Raw genomic sequence first — 20163 nt, forward strand, 5'->3', positions numbered from 1 at the left:
GACCAACCAACCCCACCACCCTGTGGCTCAACATTTCAATTCCCCCTCCCACTCCACCAAGGATATGCAGGTCTTTGGACTCCTCCATCGCCAGACCACAACAACACGACGGTTGGAGGAAGAGCGCCTCATCTTCCGCCTAGGAACCCTCCAACCACAAGGGATGAACTCAGATTTCTCCAGTTTCCTCATTTGCCCTCCCCCCACCTTGTCTCAGTCAAATCCCTCGAACTCAGCACCGCCTTCCTAACCTGCAATCTTCTTCCTGACCTCTCCGCCCCCACCCCACTCCGGCCTATCACCTTCACCTTGATCTCCTTCCACCTATCGCATTTCCAGTGCCTCTCCTCCAAGTCCCTCCTCCCTAGCTTTTATCTTAGCCTGCTGGACACACTTTTCTCATTCCTGAAGAAGGGCTCATGCCCGAAACTTCGATTCTCCAGCTCCTTGGTTGCTGCCTGACCTGCACTTTTCCAGCAACACATTTTGAGCTATGATGTCGAAGTGCCAGTGTTGGACTGAGGTGAACAAAGTTAGAAATCACCTGACACCAGTTTATATTTCAACAGATTTATTTGAAAGTACAAGCTTTCGGAGCACTGCTTCATCAGGTAGCTAACCTGGTGTTGTGGTTTTTAACATTAACTGTATAAGTCCTGCCCTGGTTTGCCTTATCAAAATGTAATATCTCACATTTACCTGAATTGAATTCCAACTGCCACTCCTTAGCCCATTGGCCCATCTGAGCAAGATCCTTTTGTACTCCAAGCTAATCTTTTTCACTGTCTAAACAGCTTCTATTTTGGTGTCAACTGCAAACTTACGAACTATATTCACAAAAGGTGTGTTATAGAGCATACAAAATGTAGGTCTTCAATTTTGATTTGTCACTTTAGTTAGATTAATTTACTGAATTTTGATTAACCTGTATTATAGAATATAATTTATTCCACAGTTCTGATCTTTCAATGGGCAAACTATGAATTGAGATAGTGGTGGTAGTGATGAGAAGAATTGAAATATGAAGACAGAGACAACGATACATAATATCTGCAATATTTAACTTTCAGGGAGCCAACTAACGAAACGACTATTCATTCTGATGTTACTGGTGAATTTGATGATCCAGAGGGGAAAGGACGGAAGCGCAGAGCTCGTGGTCCTGGCAGGCCACCGGTATGAGTTTTTAAATAAGTATTGATAGTTTGTCATAGAAATTATGCATTAGTACTTTCTGCATTAAGAAGGTTACTCTGAAGCATTAATATCTAAGGAAGAAGTTGGAGTTATCAGTTAAAACCTGAGAATTATGCTGTTCATACCAAGGCATAGTATTCTAATAACTCTTATTTTCAAATGTGGAAACTTTCATATCTTGATATTCTTTCACCAAATTTGTCAGAATTAGTTCACAATTTTTAGTGCATCTTTGAGGTTGAGTTTCATGAATAGCACATTTAGTTCATGAATGCAAGGATGAAGTGAATGGATAATCACTAGACACTCAAGAAGCAGGTGGTGCAGGAGCACTGAGTTCCAGTCCCCCTCAAAACAATGTTCAGTTCTGAATACTGATAAACATGATAGCTCATTTGGGGAGTTCAGCCATAGCTGATCCTGCAGTCAGAATTTAGACAGCTGAAGGAAATTTGCAAGCAGGACTTCCAAAAATAGTCAAATCATGATTACCTCCAAGACTACAAGTGAATGTAAAAATAGGAGAATAAACCGCAAGAAAAGTGGTTGAAGATAAGGTCTAGGAGGGAGGACTTTAGATTCTTGGGACGTTGGTATTGGCTCTGATTGTGCACACACAAATTGATCTCCGTTCAAGGTGATTTGCTTTCCTTTTGGGGAGGCTTTAAACTATCTGGGCAGGAGTGTAGGAATTGAGGTGTGATATCTGCACAGGATATGAGAAAGGACAAGTTATTAAATGGGCTCAGATTAAATGAGGAAGTAAGAAAGTCTAAATTTGGGTTACTGTGCATGTTTTTGAATACATGGAGCCTGGTAAATGAAGTTGGTGAGTTACAAATGCAAACTATCAAGTGGAGTTATAATATTGTGTCTATAAAAGAAGCTCAAAGAAGGACAGCACTGGAAATTAAATATTCCTGGATACTAGGTAATGAGGAAAGATAGGAGGGATGGGTAGCATTATAAATGAAGAATATTGCCACGCTGGAGAGCAAGGATGTCCAAGTAGGACCAAGGACAGAGGCTATTTGGTGAGAACAGAAGGAATTGCTTGATGCAGTCTAATATGAAGAAGAATTGAAAATATTTCAATCATTTTGCCAATGATGGTCTCTCCTGTCTCTGAAGCACCAATGTTTACTTCACCTACTCTCCTTCTCATACATTCACAAAGGTTTATGTACATTCAAGCTAGTTTGCTGTTCCTGAATCTCTCTGCCTTCTCTTGGGAACCTTAATCAGTGTGTCATATTGATGAGCTACTGACATTCACTTCCAGCACTTTAAATGTCTAACTTCTAGAGCATGTGAAAGAAGGGATGTCCAAGATAAGGTCTGCTGGGTATTAGTTCTGCCACCTCCAACTATTCAACTCCACTCTGTGAGGACTTTAAGAACATAGCAAATCCCAGGATTGGAGCATCCTCCCTCAATGTTAAATTACTCTAGTATGGCCGTGTGTGTGTTAGCTGTCACTTATTTTGTAGCATTCTCACCTCTGTCAGAGGTTCTCATTTCAACTTGAGCTCAAAAATCAGTTCAGTAATGAGGGAGTCCTGCACTTTGAAGGATTGAAACCCTAAACCTATCAGTCTTTTGAGTGAAAAGTTAAGCTGAGGGCCTGTTTGCTGTCTAAAGTAGACAGAAAAGATCTAATGACACTGGATCAAAAAGAGCGATAGTTACCTCTGTTGACCTGGTTATCTGATTGTTATCACAGTTTTTGTTTTCTTGAGCTTGTTGTGTACAAATTCCTACAGTACAAAAATAACATTTCAAATGTACTTCATTGACTGTAAAGTGCTTTGAGAAGTTTGATGGTTGTGAAGGACTCATTACGTCAAGATGAGGGTGGTGCTGGAAAAACACGCAGGTCAGGCCGCATCCAAGGAGCAGAGAAATCGACTTCGGCTTTTGTCCGAAACGTCAATTTTCTTGCTCCTCGATTGCAGCTTGACCTGTGTCTTGCCAGTACCACTCTAATCTTGACTGTAATCTCCAGCATCTGCAGTCCTCACTTTCATCTAAGGACTCATCACACATACATTAAATAAATTTAAAATCCCAATAAACAGAAAATGAAGAACTAATGTTCAACTGGCAGATTTGTAGAATTAGGGATAATCTCAGGTGGTATTTTAATAAAAAGAAAGAATCCAGCTAATCTGGGAATATTTTAGTTCATTCTGTAATCTACAATAAATGTGATGTCCATTTTTAAAACAAAAAAACTCCAAAGTTTGTGAGAAGATTTGTAGCTCCAGGTGCTCGTTGCTGTGGTTCTGTTCGCCGAGCTGGAAGTTTTTGTTGCAAACGTTTCGTCCCCTGTCTAGGTGACATCCTCAGTGCTTGGGAGCCTCCTGTGAAGCGCTTCTGTGGTGTTTCCTCCGGCATTTATAGTGGCCTGTCCCTGCCGCTTCCGGTTGTCACAAAAAAAACTCCTGCAGATAAACGTCACTTGATGCAAATCCCATATGGACTTTAAACTAATTAGATGAGCGGAAGATTTGGGAAGGAGAAATGTGTGCTTTGAGAGTAAGACAATATGTCACCAAGTCAGGGGAACGACTCAACAATACCCAGAGTGGGGCAGGAAGGGACAGTGTATACAAACACACAAAAAGAAAACACAGTATATAGTGCCAAAGAGGGGAAAAAAACTAAGGCAAAATATTAGCTCATTATTGAATGTGTGTAAAATATTGAACAAACAAAATGAATTAATGGCGCAATACATGTTAATGGGTATGATCTTAGAGCCATTACCAAGATATGATTGCAAGGATATCAAAGCTAAGAACTAAGTATTTCAGAGTATGTGACATTTTAAAAGCACAGCCAGAAAGGAGAGGGCAACGTGGGAGTCTTGTTGGTATGGACTGCAGTAAAGATTAGAGTGGTGCTGGAAAAGCACAGCAGGTCAGGCAGCATCTGAGGAGCAGGAAAGTCGACGTTTCGGGCAAAAGCCCTTCATCAGGAATAGAGGCAGGGTGCCTGCAGAGTGGAGAGATAAATGAAAGGGCGGTGGGGAGAAAGTAGCAAAGAGTACAATGGGTAAATGGGGGTGGGGATGAAGGCGATAGGTCAGAGAGGAGGGTGGAGTGGATAGGTGGAAAGGAAGATTTTACAAACCCACCGACTCCCACGGCTACCTGGATTACACCACTTTCCCACCCTACCTCCTGCAAAAATGCCATCCCATATTTCCAATTCCTCCACCTCCACGTATCTGCTCCCAGGAGGACCAGTTCCACCACAGAACACTCCAGATGGCCTCCTCCTTTAGAGACTGCAATTTCCCTTCCCACGTGGTTAAAGATGCCCTCCAACGCATCTCGTCCACATCCCGCCCCTCCACCCTCAAACCCCACCCCTCCAACTGTAACAAGGACAGAACACCCCTGGTACTCACCTTCCACCCTACCAACCTTTGCATAAACCACATCCGACGACATTTCTGCCACCTCCAAACGGACACCACCACCAGGGATATATTTCCCTCCTCACCCATTTCCACTTTCCGCAAAGACCGTTCCTTCCGTGACTACCTGGTCAGGTCCACGCACCCCCACCCTCCCTTCCTGGCACCCTGCCCTGCCATCGCAGGAATTGCAAAACCTGCACCCACATCACCTCCCCTACCTGCATCCAAGGCCCTCGGCTCTGCCGAGGGCATTGAGGTCCTGGGCCTCCTCCACCGCCACTCCCTCACCACCCAACACTTGGAGGAAGAACGCCTCATCTTCCGCCTCGGAACACTTCAATCCCATGGCATCAAAGTGGATTTCACCAATTTCCCCATTTCCCCTTCCCCCACCTCACCCCAGCTCCAACCTTCCAGCTCAGCAGTGCCCTCATGACCTGTCTGTCTTCCTTTCCACCTATCCATTCCACACACCTCTCTGACCTGTCACTTTCATCTATCACCGTAAATATATAAAAAGCAAGGGTGAACATGGGCCCCTTAGAGAATGAGATGGAGTTAAATGAATACTTTGCATAAGTCTTCACAGCATTCTTAAATTACTAAATAATGAAGGGGCAAAAGGAGGAGAGGAAATAAATGCAATAACTCACTAAAGAAAATGTGCTAGGAAAACTAATGGGGCTAGAGATCAATAAGTTCTCTGGATGGGATGCATCCAAGGATATTAAGCAAGTAGCTACAGAGATAGTGGATGCACCGATAGTAATCTTCCAAGAGGCCTTAACTTCTGAAAAGGTGAGGTTGTTGGTGTTGACTTGCTCTCTGAGCTAGTAAATTTGTTTGCAGGTGTTTTGTCACCATGCTAGGCAACATCAGTGTGCCACCGTTGAAGCATTGGTGTTCTGTCCCACTTGCTATTTATGTATCCCGGTTTGCTGACACACGTGGTATCATGGAGTCATAGAGTTGTACAACATGGAAACAGACCCTTCGGTTCAACCCGTCCATGCTGACCAGATATCCCAACCCAACCTAGTCCCACCTGCCAGCACCCGGCCCATATCCCTCCAAACCCTTCGGATTGGAGGGATATGGGCCGGGTGCTGGTAGGGTATCATTTTCAGTTTTGTTTCTTAGTGGTTGATATATGGGTCTAACTCTACATGCTTGTTAATGGAGTTCCGAGTTGTGTGCCAGCCTCCAGGAATTCAAGTGCATGTCTTTGTTTGGCTTGTCCTGGAATGGATATGTTGTCTGTTGTCCTTTGTCCTTGTGTATGGATACGTGATAGTTGATCGTCTCTTGGTGGTTAGTTGGTGGTTGTGTAACCTAATGGCTAGTTTTCTTCCAGTTGTCTGATGTATTTTGTATATAATGTTGGTTCTGTTAGTTGTGGGTATGGAATGCCTTATACTTGTCAGTAGCTGTCAGTGTGTTTATTGGTTTGTGGACTACCATGATACCTAGGGGTTGGAGTAGTCTGGTGGTCATTTCCGATATGTCTTTGATGTATGGCAGGGTGACGAGTGTATCCAGATGTGTTGTGTCTTATTGTGGTCTGTTTTTGTAAACACCAGCAGACTTCACTTTTTGGGTAACCGTTGTTTTTGAAGACGCCGGACAGGTGTTCTTCGGCTTTGCACAGCTCGAGGGTGCTGCAGTGTGTTACAACTTGAACAATGTTCTGATGCAGCTCTGTTTGTTTGTGTTGGGATGGTTGCTCTTATAGTTGAGTACTTGACCTGTATGGGTGGCCTTCCTGTGTCCGCTGGTCTGGAGTTCACCGTTGGCCTTGCGTTCAACCATTGCATCCTGGAAGGGAAATTGTTATTGTTCTCTTCTTCCTTGGTGAATTTTATGCTGGTGTCGATGTTGTTTGAATTGATGAATTTCTTCCAGCTGAGCACATTCAGTAATAACGAAGGTATCATCCACATTACGGATCCAAAGGTTAGGCTGGATAGTGGGAAGGACCCCTCCATTTCAGTCTTTGCATTACAGCTTCCACTATTAATCCTGATCCCATGGGTGTCTGTTGATTTGTCTGTATACCTGGCCGTTGAAGGTGGTGGTCATGAGGGTGCTGTCCTTGCAGGTGGTGTTGGTGTTAGTGTTGTCGAGGGTCAGCATCACTGGTCCATCTAGTAGCGGCACTAGTGCTTCCTTGGCTTGGGAGATGTCTCTGGAGATAAATAGTGCAGTCACGCGAAGGAGATCATAACCTCATCTTCATCTATTCAGGTGTCCTTGATGTTGAGGAATTCTTGGGGGGTGTGAATGGAGTGGATGAGTTGTTTACCAGTAGAGTTTTAACATGTAGAGTCAAACCCCATATACCAAATATTAAGAAACAAATGCGGAAATGAAACCACCCACCTCAGCAAACCAGGACACACTGGTAACAAGCAGCTCAGCACAGCGATGCTTCATTGGAGGCGCACTGATGATGATACCTAGTATGGTGACAAAATTTCTGCAAACAGACTTACCACCTCAGCAAGCAAGTCAACAACCTCATCCACAACCTGAGCTACAAATCGTCTCAAGAATTTTGAATTCTGAATAAGTCCCAGAGGATTGGAAAACTGCCAATGTAGTATCTTTATTTAAAAAGGAGACAAAATTACAGCTAACTGAAAGTCAAATAAGCTTAACATCAGTCATATTATGTAAATATAATAACACAGCATATAGAAATACATGATACAGTTAAGCAGAAGCAACATGGCTTCACAAAGGGAGAATGATGTCTGACAAATTTACTAGAATTATTTGAGGTAACAAGTAGGATGGATAAAGAGGGAGCCAGTGAATGTAATATTTTTGGATTTTCAGAAGGCTTTTTTTAAGGTACCACACATTAGGCTACTTTATCAGATAACAATCTATGATGTTGGACATAGTATATTACCATGGTTAGAGGATTGGTTGACGAATAGAAGACAGAGTTGAGTTAAAAGAATGTGCATTTTCTGGATGGAAACCTGTAACTCATGGTGTGGCACAGGGATCAGTACTGGGGCCACAATTATTTACAACATATATTGTAAAGACTTAGATGAGAAAAGTGAATGTACTATTGCCAGTTTTGTGGATGATACAAATAGCAAATTGTGAGGATGACAAGAGTCTGGAAAGAGATAGAGACAGGTTAAGAAAGTGGGCAAACTTTGGCAGACAGAATCTAATGTGGGAAAATGCACTCTGGCAGGAAGAATAGAGAAGCTGAATATTATTTAAATAGAGAAAGAGTGCAGAAAAGTTCAGAAAAGAGGGGTTTGGGAGCCCCCTTGCATGAATTGTAAAAAGCTACCATCCAAATTCAGCAAATAAGGAAAAGTTAATGGAATGTTGGCCTTTATTTCAAAGGGAATTAGAGTATAAAAATAGGGAGGTTTTACTGAAATGAAAAGGAGAGACTAGTTCCAAACCACAGCTGGAATCCTGTACAGTTTTGTGCCCCTTATCTAAGGAAAGGTAGACTGAGATTGGAGACAGTCCAGAGAAGGTTCACAAGCCTGATCCTGGGTAAGGAGTGACTTTCTTCTGAGGAGAGGTTGACTCATTTGGTCGTATACTCATTGGAATTTAGAAGAATGAGTGATGACCCCATTGAGAATGCCAACTTCTTAGAGGTCTTGGGAGATGTGGAAAGGTTGTTTCCCCTAGTGTATGACCAGAAGGCATAATCTCAATAAGGAGTTGCACATTTAAGATAGATAAGGAGGAATTTCTTCTCTGTGGGTAGTCAGTCTGTGGAATTCTTCACTGCACAGGGCTTTTGAACCTGGGTCTTTAAGCATATTCAAAGCTGAGATAGACAGATTTTTAATTAGTAAATTGGGCGTTATAGGGAAAAGACCGACAAGTGCAGTTGAGGATTATCAGGTCAGACATGATCTCATTGAATGGTTGGGCTAAATGGCCTTCTATTCCAATATTTCATGTCTTGGATTGCACTGTAGTACTTTGACTGTAAAAACAGCTGTGTTTAATGTTAAATTGTCTGTTTAAACCCCATATCCCAGTCATCATAAAGGCCCATTTCCATTTGGGAACTATCTATCTCTGCTCACAATTCACCCAACTCCCATTAAGACCTGGCAACTTTAGCCTCAAGAATTCTAACCATTTTCACCAGACATTTGGCCATCACCTTAAATCAATTCCAGCCTGTCCAATCTGCTACTTCACATTGCACCCTGTCATCTTACCTCTACCTTAGTATCGATGATCCACTGCTTTTCAGCACTTACAGCCTTCCCTTTTACTCCTGCAACCTTTTTATGTGCTGTTTCAAATTGCAATACCATATATTTATATACAGCGATGCTCATATATTTATTTAATTCCTTCTCTACATCCATTTCCTGGGGGTAGGTAATGCATTTTAACTTCAGGATTGGAATGACGTCGCCTTTTTTGACTACCAAAACATAGAAAGTAGGAGTAGGCCACGAGCCCTTCAATCCTCCTCTGCCATTCAGTTTGAACACAGCTGATCATCCAACTCAGTGCTATGTTCTTGCTTTCCCCCCATACCCTTTGATCCCTTTAGCCTCAAGAATCATATCTAGCTTCTTCTTGAAAACTTTCAGTATTTTGGCCTCAACTGTCGTTTGTAGCTTTATGGTTTCTTCGGAGTTTTCGCGCTCATTTCAGATGGTTAGAAGTAAGACATGTCTGGGTATTGGAGCAAAATCCAAGCAGATGTCACGGTTATAATAATGACACTGCTTGGTATTTCAGCAGGGAAAGTTAGGTGAGGATCAGCTCAAGACAAATTGAGTAGGGAGCTGTGTTGTGTAAAGTGGACAACAAACATGACTGCAGAGTGTAAAGAGCAGAGGACTCATAATGCCCGTGCTGTTAAATTTCCCCTTGGGCGAGCCATTGACGTGTCATTAACTACATTGCTGCCTGCTAATGAGGGATGTCATTGAATCTGCCTTTTAATATGAGATGTGGAATAATTGGAAAGTTAAATAGGGATTTCTTCGGATACTTTTCAGGTCAGTGACCTGTCAGAACCAGAAAAAGATAGAATTCTAAGCAGGTGAAATGAGTTGGGATGGAAAAGAGCAAAATGAAAGCTCGATATGACAGGCTGGAAGATAGGAGATAATGTTAATGGTTGTGATTCTGTAGGGCCAAAGGGAGTGCTAATGATTACTGAAATTGTGGGGAAAAAAAACTGAAATCATTGAAATCCATGTTGAGTTGAGGAGATTAGATTACCAAATCAAAAGCAACAATGAATTAAAAAAAAGCACTCTTGCCTCTGAATCACAAGGTTGTGGGTTTGAGTCCCATTCCAGGATCAGAGGACAAAAAGTCAAAGTATGTCTTGAGGGAGTGCTGCATTCTTCAAGGAGTTGTCTTTCAGGTGAAATGCTAAGCCAAACCAATTGGACTGCAGCTGATGCAATGCATAGGTCTTCTGCAGTTAGAAGTGAAGGAGTACTCGACAGTGTACAAACGGATGTGAGGTTTAAGTAAATCCATCAATTGTTTTTCTGGTACCGAACATCTGGAAAATGCAAGCTTTGAAAGAAGCTTGTGTTGTTTATAACATTTGACACGGTTATATTTAAACTTGGTCAGATTAATTAGAGCAAGAATAGAGTCACATAGCTGCTTGCATTTGGTGTAACATTTTTGGTTCTAAAGTTCTTTGATCCAGCTCAGGGTTCCACAGAGACCATTCCCTCCACGACTCCCTTGTTAGGTCCACACCCGGCACCTTCCCTTGCTGCCGCACAAGGTGTAAAACCTGTGTTTATGTCTTTCCCCCCCCTCGCTTCCATCCAAAGCCCCAAAGGATCTTTTTCACATTTGGCAGAAATTTTCTTGCACATCCACCCACCACATCTACTGCAGCCATTGCTCTCGATGTGGTCTCCTCTACGTTGGGGAGACAGGACGACAACTCGCGGAGCGTTTCAGGGAATATCTCTGGGACACACGCAACCAAACAACCTCACTGCCCTGTGACCGACCACTTCAACACCCCATCCTACTCTTCCAAGGACATGCAAGTCCTGGGCCACATCCACGCTAAATCAAAATCATGTGTCAACTGGAGGAAGAATGCCTCATTTTCTGCCTTGGGACTTTTCAACTACTCTACTTGGCTAGTTTCCAAATCTCCCCTCCCACTACCTTGTCCCAGATCCAACCCTCCAACTTGGCACCACCTTCTTGACTTGGCCTATCTGTCCATCTTCCTTCCCACCTATCCGCTCCACCCTGCCCACCAACCTATCACAATTAACTCCTACCACCTGAATCCATCTATCACCATCCCATCTATCTCCCCCACCCCGCTATTTATCTCTCATCCCCCTTCCCCTCCACATTGTGGGCGGCACGGTGGCACAGTGGTTAGCACTGCTGCCTCGCAGCGCCAGAGACCCGGGTTCAATTCCCGCCTCAGGCGACTGACTGTGTGGAGTTTGCACGTTCTCCCCGTGTCTGCGTGGGTTTCCTCCGGGTGCTCCGGTTTCCTCCCACACTCCAAAGATGTGCAAGTCAGGTGAATTGGCCATGCTAAATTGCCCGTAGTGTTAGGTAAAGGGCTAAGTGTGGGGGTGTGGGTGGGTTGCGCTTCGGCGGGTCGGTGTGGACTTGTTGGGCCGAAGGGCCTGTTTCCACGCTGTAAGTAATCTAATCTAATTCCTGATGAAAGGCTCATGCTGCCTGACCTGCTGTGCTTTTCCACCACCACTGGTTTTGACTCTAATTTCTCCAGTATCTGTGATCCTCACTTTCTTCTGGAATTTAGCTAGTCAATGCCCTTTTAAATGTAGGGCCTTTCTAAAATTGAAATTAAAAAAAAGTCAATACTTAAAGGTGCAAACAAATTTTGAATGTGCTCTTTTAAATTTGAAAATGCCACTTTGTTCCCTTCCCAAGACTGCTAAGAAGGCAAGGCGTATTCCAGGAGAGAAGAGTCGAGTCGGAACAGGTGGTAGAACAAGTTTGGGAAAGGCTAATGGACACCATCAACAAAATGGAGACATTGAACCAGTCACACTTTTTGAGGTGGTGAAAATGGGCAAGAGTGCCATGCAGGTAAATGGAAATTCAAATTTCACCCGTTCCTCACAATCTGCTCTAATGGAAAGAATACAAATAATTTTAATACTTCTAATCAAATTGTAGGCGTGTTGCAAGAATAATTGAAAGTTGAATCTATTTCTGTGCACATTTCTATGCACTTGAGGCAGGATTCATATCTTTAATTGGAATCTGACCAAATCATTCTGTTCTAAGTTTTCTGCTTGTAATTTGTAAATGCACTAATGCGCAACTGCATTAGCCTGTAGTTATCATGTTTGTGGTGAGATCTGTATTACATAGAATATTTTATTCCGTAATGTCCAAACAATATAAATCGTGCCGGAAGAAGTTAAGTAGTAGTACAAACTGGATGAAGCCACTTAGCTTTTCAAGACTGCATTGTCATTCAGAAACATTGCAGCTGATCTGCCTCTATCCTGCCTTTAGTATCCAAAGATCTATCAAACTCTATCTTGAATCTACTTATATATGCATATACCACCCCTCTTCCAAGTCAGTGGCTGATATAGTCATGTCAGTAGTTGTTTCTTTAAATCTGTCTTTCACAGATTTTCTGTAATTGTAGTAATTTTCTGTAATTGTAATCTGTATATGCAGCTATTTTTACTGTCTATCCTCTCTCAATTACATGTCGCCTTCCTGATGAAGGAGCAGCGCTATGAGAGCTAGTGCTTCCAATTAAACCTGTTGGACTATAACCTGGTGTTTTGTGACTTTTAACTTTATGCCTTCTTTCATTCCTCATTCTTCACTCCTCAGCCTAGACTATTGTGAAGTGTTTTCCAGTGAATAATCACACAAGTAAGTTGTAGGGTAGTAGCTGCTGTAAATACCTGATCTGAGGTTTATCCAGCTTGCATAATAATTACTAGTAATATTTTTCTCAACAGTCTGTGGTTGATGACTGGATAGAATCGTACAAACAGGATAGGGACATCGCACTTTTGGACCTAATCAATTTTTTCATCCAGTGCTCAGGATGTAAAGGTAAAGCTAAAGGCCTTGAAATATTCTTTGAAGGGTTATAATTTTGTTTGTGTTTTATTTTCACCGAGAACTTTTGCCACTTGAGGCATAGTGTTTCTGTGTAAGGTAATTTTGTTAAGAAAAGTATAATCACAAGTAATGTTTTGTAAATGTGTGATCATCAACTTCCTTTAGTTGCTCATCAAGTTGTATCAGATTTTGTATGAATAACTATTGTTGAACAGTAAGATCAATTTATATATTGGTTTCCTTGCTGCTGAAACTGCCTCACTAGCTCCCCCTATGTAATGTAAACAAAAAAGCTATACAAACATTGAAGCAACCTTCATAAAACAGTTGTGAGAAGTTAGTGGTATATAATTGGGAGTCTTTCAACATTTTTGCAGTCATTTTTAAGTACAGTTTTATTTTAGTCACATATTCTATTGTTAATCAAATATAATAAACGAGTCTTAAGTTTCACAGTATTTTAGGCAGCAAAACCTGATGAAGGGCTTTTGCCCGAAATGTCAATTTTCCTGCTTCTCGGATGCTGCTTGAACTGCTGTGCTTTTCCAACACCACTCTCTTCCAGAATCTGGTTTCCAGCATCTGCAGTCATTGTTTTTACCTCAAAGTTAAACTGCCAAGTCATATTGAGGAGCTGAGTTTATCACAAAATACCCCTTCTTAACAACTTGTTTTCATATTGCCTTGTTGTCAAATTATCTTTTGCCAAAATGTAGCTTGTCAAAATTTAAATTTTGTACCAGTGCAACCAATATATTTTAAGGTAAACATGCAGGGACTTACCCGTAACACTGATGTTTCTTTACAGTCTCTTGGCTATGTTTCCTATACAGGCACTGTAAGAATTGAGATGTTTCGAAATATGCAGAATACAGAAATAATTAGGAAAATGACTGAAGAGTTTGATGAGGTGAGTCCACAGTAATTCAATGAATGATAATATAAAACTGGAATTGTCCAAGATTTGATCTGTGGTCAGTTGTATGTCACAACTTGTAAATGATCATCTGTCGCGAAGTTACATCTTGTGTACAGTTAAGTGTCCTTTTGATTTTGGAAGTTAGACAAAGTTATTAAAAATTCACGAGGGCAAAATGAAGCCTTTTTATTTTACATCTATGCAGTGTGACTTACAGGATCTGTTACTGCTGTAAACTCAAAGATAGCTATGAATCTGAAGTGGTATTTTCTTTTATTTTAAAGAATTAAAATTGCTACATTAAGGTAAAGTCAGGCAATTATTTAAAAGCAAGACTATTCTAAATGAGATTGTTTGGTCCGTACTCATTTCAGTTGCTATATTAAAGAAAGGTACCAGTTAGCTACAGACATAACTGACAAGTTTGTTTGTAATGTATCCTTCAGGCTCTCTATTCCTAAATTCTATACTTACCTATTTGAAAAGGATAGTCAACCAAATAGAACAATCCAGGAATTGTGATCGTGGTGATCTTGAACATATTTAGTTTTTATTTGAGATTCTGACCAATCAAAAATGTGAGTTAAGCACAACCTGTCAGAAAAATAAATGCTGTGTTAATAGTAACTAAAACTGTGTTGTTTCACAGCAATAAATTTATGCACCAGTTGTTTGCATTCAGTTAAGATTATAGTTTGGAATATATTTCTTTGCAGGACAGTGGAGATTACCCTCTAACTATGCCTGGTCCTCAATGGAAGAAATTCCGATCAAATTTCTGTGAGTTTATTGGAGTGCTCATCCGGCAATGTCAGTACAGTATTATTTATGATGAGTACATGATGGATACAGTGATTTCTCTCCTAACTGGGCTTTCAGATTCACAAGTTCGAGCCTTCAGGCACACCAGCACCTTGGCTGGTAAGTTGACAATTTTCTTTACTGAAGGAAGTTCACTGTGCTGTTTTGTTAAACACACAGTCAGTTGTTTAAGGATATAATTATGATCTTTTTATGCACGTTAAGTATCTGTTTTGTTACATTTAAATTAAATGAAGTTGCTTTCAGGTTCTAATCTGACGAATGCAGCACCTTTCTATCTTTGTTTAATTGTGGTTCCAATGAGCCTTGCTGCATGGTTGAAGTTGAAAATAAATAGCTACTTTCTGAACAGAACAACAATAGTTTTCATTTACAAAGCACTTTTAGCATAAAGGTCTCTGGCATAATCAGACAACATTGGCCACAGAGACAAATGAGAAGTGACTAGAAGCATGTTCAAAGAGATGGCACGTAAGCAGGCTTTTAGAGGAGAATTTATGGCTAATTTATAAGATTTGACTAGGTTACAAAGAAATGGAGAAGAGTGAAACCATGATGGATTTTAATGCGAGGACGAGAATTTTAAATTGAAAGTACTGATGTATCAAAAGAAAGAGAAAAGGTCAGCAAGGGCAGAGGTAAAATCCAAAGAAGGTATCATTGGAAACTGGCATGTTTGGATGTAATTATCACCCAGGAAAACAGCTACACTTTGTGCTGAGTACTAGATACGTTGCATTTACTGCTGTCACTGGAACTTAGCACAGTTTTTCAAAGACAAGTAATTTTGCTTGTAAAGCAGATTTTCAACTACAGAGTTTTTTGGAAGCATGGGTTTTTTCCTTCTAAATTTACCTTAAGATTCTTTATTAACTAAAACTAACTCGTTGCGATTCTTGAATTGTGTAATCTTTTCCTAGTTTGCCTTCTCATTTTCCCACATTACACTCCCAACAGCCAAATTTTTGCTCACTTCACTAAAATCCTATTAAAATTCCTGCTAATTTACTTGCTATTTTAGTTACCTAATTGAAATGGTTAATTTCTTGACTCTTAGGTTAGATTAGATTCCTAGAGTGTGGAAACAGGCCCTCCGGCCCAACCAATCCACACCAACCCTCCGAAGAGTAACCCACCCACACCCATTTCCCTCTGACTAATGTACCTAACACTAGTTTAAATAAATGCTGTAATTTAGAGAAAATGACAAGACATACTCACCAAGCAATCACTTAACTGCTTTTTTCGGAGGTAATATTGAAATCAATTTTTTCGTACACCATGGAAAGCAATAAATTTGTGTAAGTTTGGCTACTTGCATACTAACTTTGCAGTTTCAAATTAACATTTTTGCTTGTTTCCTTATAGCTATGAAGCTGATGACAGCATTGGTGAATGTGGCCTTAAACTTAAGTATACATCAAGATAACACACAAAGACAGTATGAGGCTGAGAGGAACAAAATGATAGGCAAACGAGCTAATGACAGATTGGAATTGCTGTTACAAAAAAGAAAGGAGGTAAGGCTGTTGGTGTGCTTTATTGCTTATGAAAATGTTTCACATTAAGCCAAAAAAAAGCAATAAATTCAAAAGATGTGTAAATACACACAAAGCAGTAAGAGGCAATTACACTTTTTTCAAACTGAATATGTTGTAATTAGTTGACACAGGATAAATCTGTTTCTGTGTATGATATTCGAGTGTTAATGTGCGCACCTAGATTTCTGCATTTGTAATATAATTGACCTACTTGAACAACAGCCAGAACATCATCAAAAATGTAGAAATGATTGATCCATAAGCAAAAGTTGACTATTGAAAAATATTTTACTTTGTTTACACCAGTTGACAACAGTTTGGTGGTAACTATTTACAAGCAGTTTATATTTTTCTATATTAACATGGGGCACTTTTCGAGTCTGTCTATCTCTTTTGATATTAAATAAACCTTGACCACTAATATATGAAAAATGTTTTAAAATGTTGGCCATCTTTGTAAATAAAAGCCTGAAATTTGATAGCTGATGAATGTAAAGCAAAGAGACAAGTTTCAGTCATACACTCTTCATTTGACAAGAAGTCTAATGGTTAAAAAAGATTACTGAGGTTGGAAAAATTGGGCAATAAAAGAGGGAGAGAAACAAGAAATGCTTTTAAGGTTTCCAAAAGAAAGCACATGAGTTAATTGACCCACAAATCACTTGATAGAAAACTGTTAATTGATGAAGATGAGTGATCTGAGGGATGATGGAAGGAATTTGAAACATGTAGAATAGAATAGCATAGGGTAAACAAACTTTGCGCTCCTGGGCTGACGAGCCCACATGTTGTGCTGCTACTCTGCTGCCTTTCTTGTTAAAGGGTGAGAGAAATAAAACAGCAAAATATATAAGTGGAAAGACTTAGGTGCTTGTTCTTCTGGACATCTTCATTTGACCGTGACCTGATGCCTCACATCCCTTGTGGTATATCACATTAATTACTTTTCCTGTTCTCACTCTAACATCTCTACTTTATGCTGTGGTACACTGCACTGCAAACGTAACTGTCCATGGTTAGAAACTTGAATACGGTACCTTGACTGACTTGAGATATCCAAAATGGTGTCAGTGGTACACATGCACATTTTTGGTTACAAGTTGCAGTGGACACCATATTGATGAACAGCTGCCAAAACTATGCAGTACAGGGCGATGATAACATTAGTTAGAGGATAGTACAGATTTGATGCCAACGTTAACATTTTCTGCTAAATTCTCAGCTAATACATTTGCTTTATCACGTTTAGCTAGATGCATGTTCTGGAATAGAAAGGAGCTCTATCATTTAAATAGATCGTTGACTCATTTCAACTTTGTTGCTGACATTTCTTGTGCAATGATCGTACAAGTCTCTGCATTCTTGGAGACTGTCGGGAGTGGTGTGGCAAATGCTGAAGGGCATTATCCTCAAATCAGTGTTTCTTCACAAATTAATTCCTCCCTGATGTGGGTGAAATAATGGGCATTTTACTTGGCATTCATTGTGACCGGGAAAATGGGCAAAACAAGGGAAAATGATGGAAGAAGATAGTGAAGTACTCTCAGCAGGAGACCAAATCAGTTCACGCTTATGAGAGAACAATACCTGGACCTGAGGGTGATACAGTGTGAGAAACATCTACATGTCACTGAAATCTGCTACCTGTTGGAACCAAATCTGTAATCTCAGAAGGCAGCATTTCCCGTGACTACGAAGGTGATTGGTAACATTACACTCTGAGCTGCAAATGATGGTTTTGTCCCATCATTGCACAGGGGAAATGATTGAAACTTTCTTCCAACAAAGTCAAATACATTTCATTCTCTTGCCAAAGAACAGGTGGTAGAAGAAGCATGCAACTTCTTCAGTGACTGCTCCAGTGAGAGTCAGCACTTTGGTTGAATACCTGCTACCTCTGGTTGTGTGCCACCTCAGCCTGAAAGAGAGGGGAGCAAGCCATTGATTGTTGTCAAGTGCCTCATAGTCTGGCATCACTTGCATAGTCAAATATCTGGTATTGCATGTGCAACAGAGATATTGATGTGTATGTTGAAGCTGTCAAAGTTAGGTATGAATTTTGACTGACTGAAATTATTGGGGCTGAGTAGGAATGGGCCTAAGTGGTGCAGCTTATGTCATATGGCATTTAAAGATGCATTCCAATCGTATGATGTCATGTTTTGCACTACTGCATCAAGAACCTTAGGATTTAACTTTTGTCGTTGGACACAGCTATCTGCTCTCAGCACCCTCTGAGAATTTACTTGGAGGACCTCCTAGCTTTCTACATGCAGCATGTGAGTTGATTTGCACCTCCTCAACCAAAGCCTCCAGAGCAGAGTTAGAAGACATGCTAAAAGCCATGTTGTGCCATTCGTGAATCTCTTCCACTTCAATTGTAAAGTCATTTTCAGCACTTTTTCCAACCACGAAACATTTTCCTGTTAAGGCATGCAGGTTAGCCTCTCCTAATTCTGCGCAACCTACTAAGATGTGTAGCCACTCAACAGAGTGGCTTCAAATGCTCTGAATCATGCATTTGCAATCCCTGTGACATTTTCAGGGATGATTGAATGTAGCCCTCTAAATCTTTCTCTTTGCACTTTGCAGCCAAGAATGCAGTGCATCAATGTGGCTCTGTGATTGTCTTGGGCGAAGGACGGTGGGTTGGCATTTGCATTTCGACCCATTCTCAGAACAAAATGCTGGCTGGGGAAGAGAATAAGCCTTTTTCAGTAACTCCGCGCACACTGAGGTTACATCATAAAATAATAGCTTGAATCAACAACATGACAATTTCTTGAGAGACAAACAGAAATGTGAGATTATAAATGCAGGGAAGTTTGCTATTATTTAGCAAATCGTTGTACTGCATGTGGAAATTGAAATCATTACACAAATCTCTTAATTGTTTGTATATTTTCCTACCATATCTGGTCTGCTGTCAGTAATCAACATTTTACTGTTTTTGTGTCAAATTTCCAGGATCGGCAGTGTTTTACTTGTGCCAAGTATATGAGCATAGACATTATTTTGCAATTCAGCATGACAGCATTTAAAAATTAATGCAAAAATGGTGCATTAATTGCCCATTGTTTGAGGTTAACTTATCCAAATTCCTCCACCATTTCAACTTAGCTTTTCAACCGTTTCTTTTCCAGTTTTGGTTCTGCTGGTGCGCACATTCTCTGCTTTCTGTTGTCACCAGAACATTAATTTACAAATAAGGCTGTCTCTATCTTTTAGTTGTGAATTGATCTGTCAGCACCTTAGATTTTGTAGAAACCAAGCTTAAAGGAAGAGTCTGTTCATTTACATCCAAGTTCCACCTCAAAAATATAATTTCCATCATTTGCCATTTCAAATTTTCTGAATAGTAGAGAAACCTTTCGCATGCAGTGCCTCTTCTCACATTCCTTTGGTATATAATTCTCATTCAAAAATGTCTCTCTTCCATTCCTCTCATCTTTTCCTTAAAATTCTTATTGGATACTCCTTGCCAAATCCCCCTGCTAACTTTCACAACAAAGTTGCCTTTCCCTTCTACCCTCTATTGACATCCATATAAAGGAATAATTTATTGTCCTTAAGTTCAACCTACATATGAACATAAACATATAAATTAGGACCAAATGTAGGTCATTCAGCTCCTCAAACTTCCTCCACCATTTGATAAGATCATGGTGGGTCTGATTGTGGCTCAAAATCTGTGTCCTTTCTTTTTGCAACTCCTGTAGTTTCTTTAGAATTTATTTAATTCAACCTTAAAAATATTCAATTACCCTGTCTCCTCCATTCACTGGAGAACAGAATTCCACAGACGAATGATTCTCAGAGAGATCTTCATTTTAAGCTGTATTCCCCAAGTTCAAATCTTGTTAAGAAGAGGAAACACCTTGTCAGCATCTAAACCGTCAAACCTTCCCAAGATTGTATATGTTTCAATAGGATCACCTCTCATTTTCCGAATCGCCAATCTATACAGGTCCAACCTGAGCTAATCTTCCTCATTAGCTAACTCCTTTATTCCACGGCTCAATAGTGTACTTATCCCTGCGATGTTTCTGTGCAGTTATATTTTTTCTTGACTAAGGAGACTAAGATTTTACACAGTATTCTAGGTGTGTCTGTCACCAGAGTGATGTACAACTGTAGTAAAACTAAAATTTATACTTCATTCCCTTTGCCTTCAT

General features: G+C 40.5%; 1 protein-coding gene across 2 annotated transcripts in view; it reads left to right on the forward strand.

Annotated features, from left to right (window-relative positions):
- The window catches only part of LOC122555796 (cohesin subunit SA-1), a 113996-nt gene that overhangs the window by 50168 nt on the left and 43665 nt on the right, over positions 1-20163 (forward strand). For both annotated transcript variants that reach the window (XM_043701940.1, XM_043701941.1), the window contains exons 3-8: positions 1071-1176; positions 11543-11701; positions 12601-12697; positions 13540-13616; positions 14342-14546; positions 15816-15967. In XM_043701940.1, the coding sequence (XP_043557875.1) occupies positions 1071-1176; positions 11543-11701; positions 12601-12697; positions 13540-13616; positions 14342-14546; positions 15816-15967 (796 nt within the window). The remainder of the gene's footprint in view (positions 1-1070; positions 1177-11542; positions 11702-12600; positions 12698-13539; positions 13617-14341; positions 14547-15815; positions 15968-20163) is intronic.

This window comes from Chiloscyllium plagiosum, chromosome 13, assembly GCF_004010195.1.
Source record: "Chiloscyllium plagiosum isolate BGI_BamShark_2017 chromosome 13, ASM401019v2, whole genome shotgun sequence".
NCBI classification, from domain to species: Eukaryota; Metazoa; Chordata; class Chondrichthyes; order Orectolobiformes; family Hemiscylliidae; genus Chiloscyllium; species Chiloscyllium plagiosum.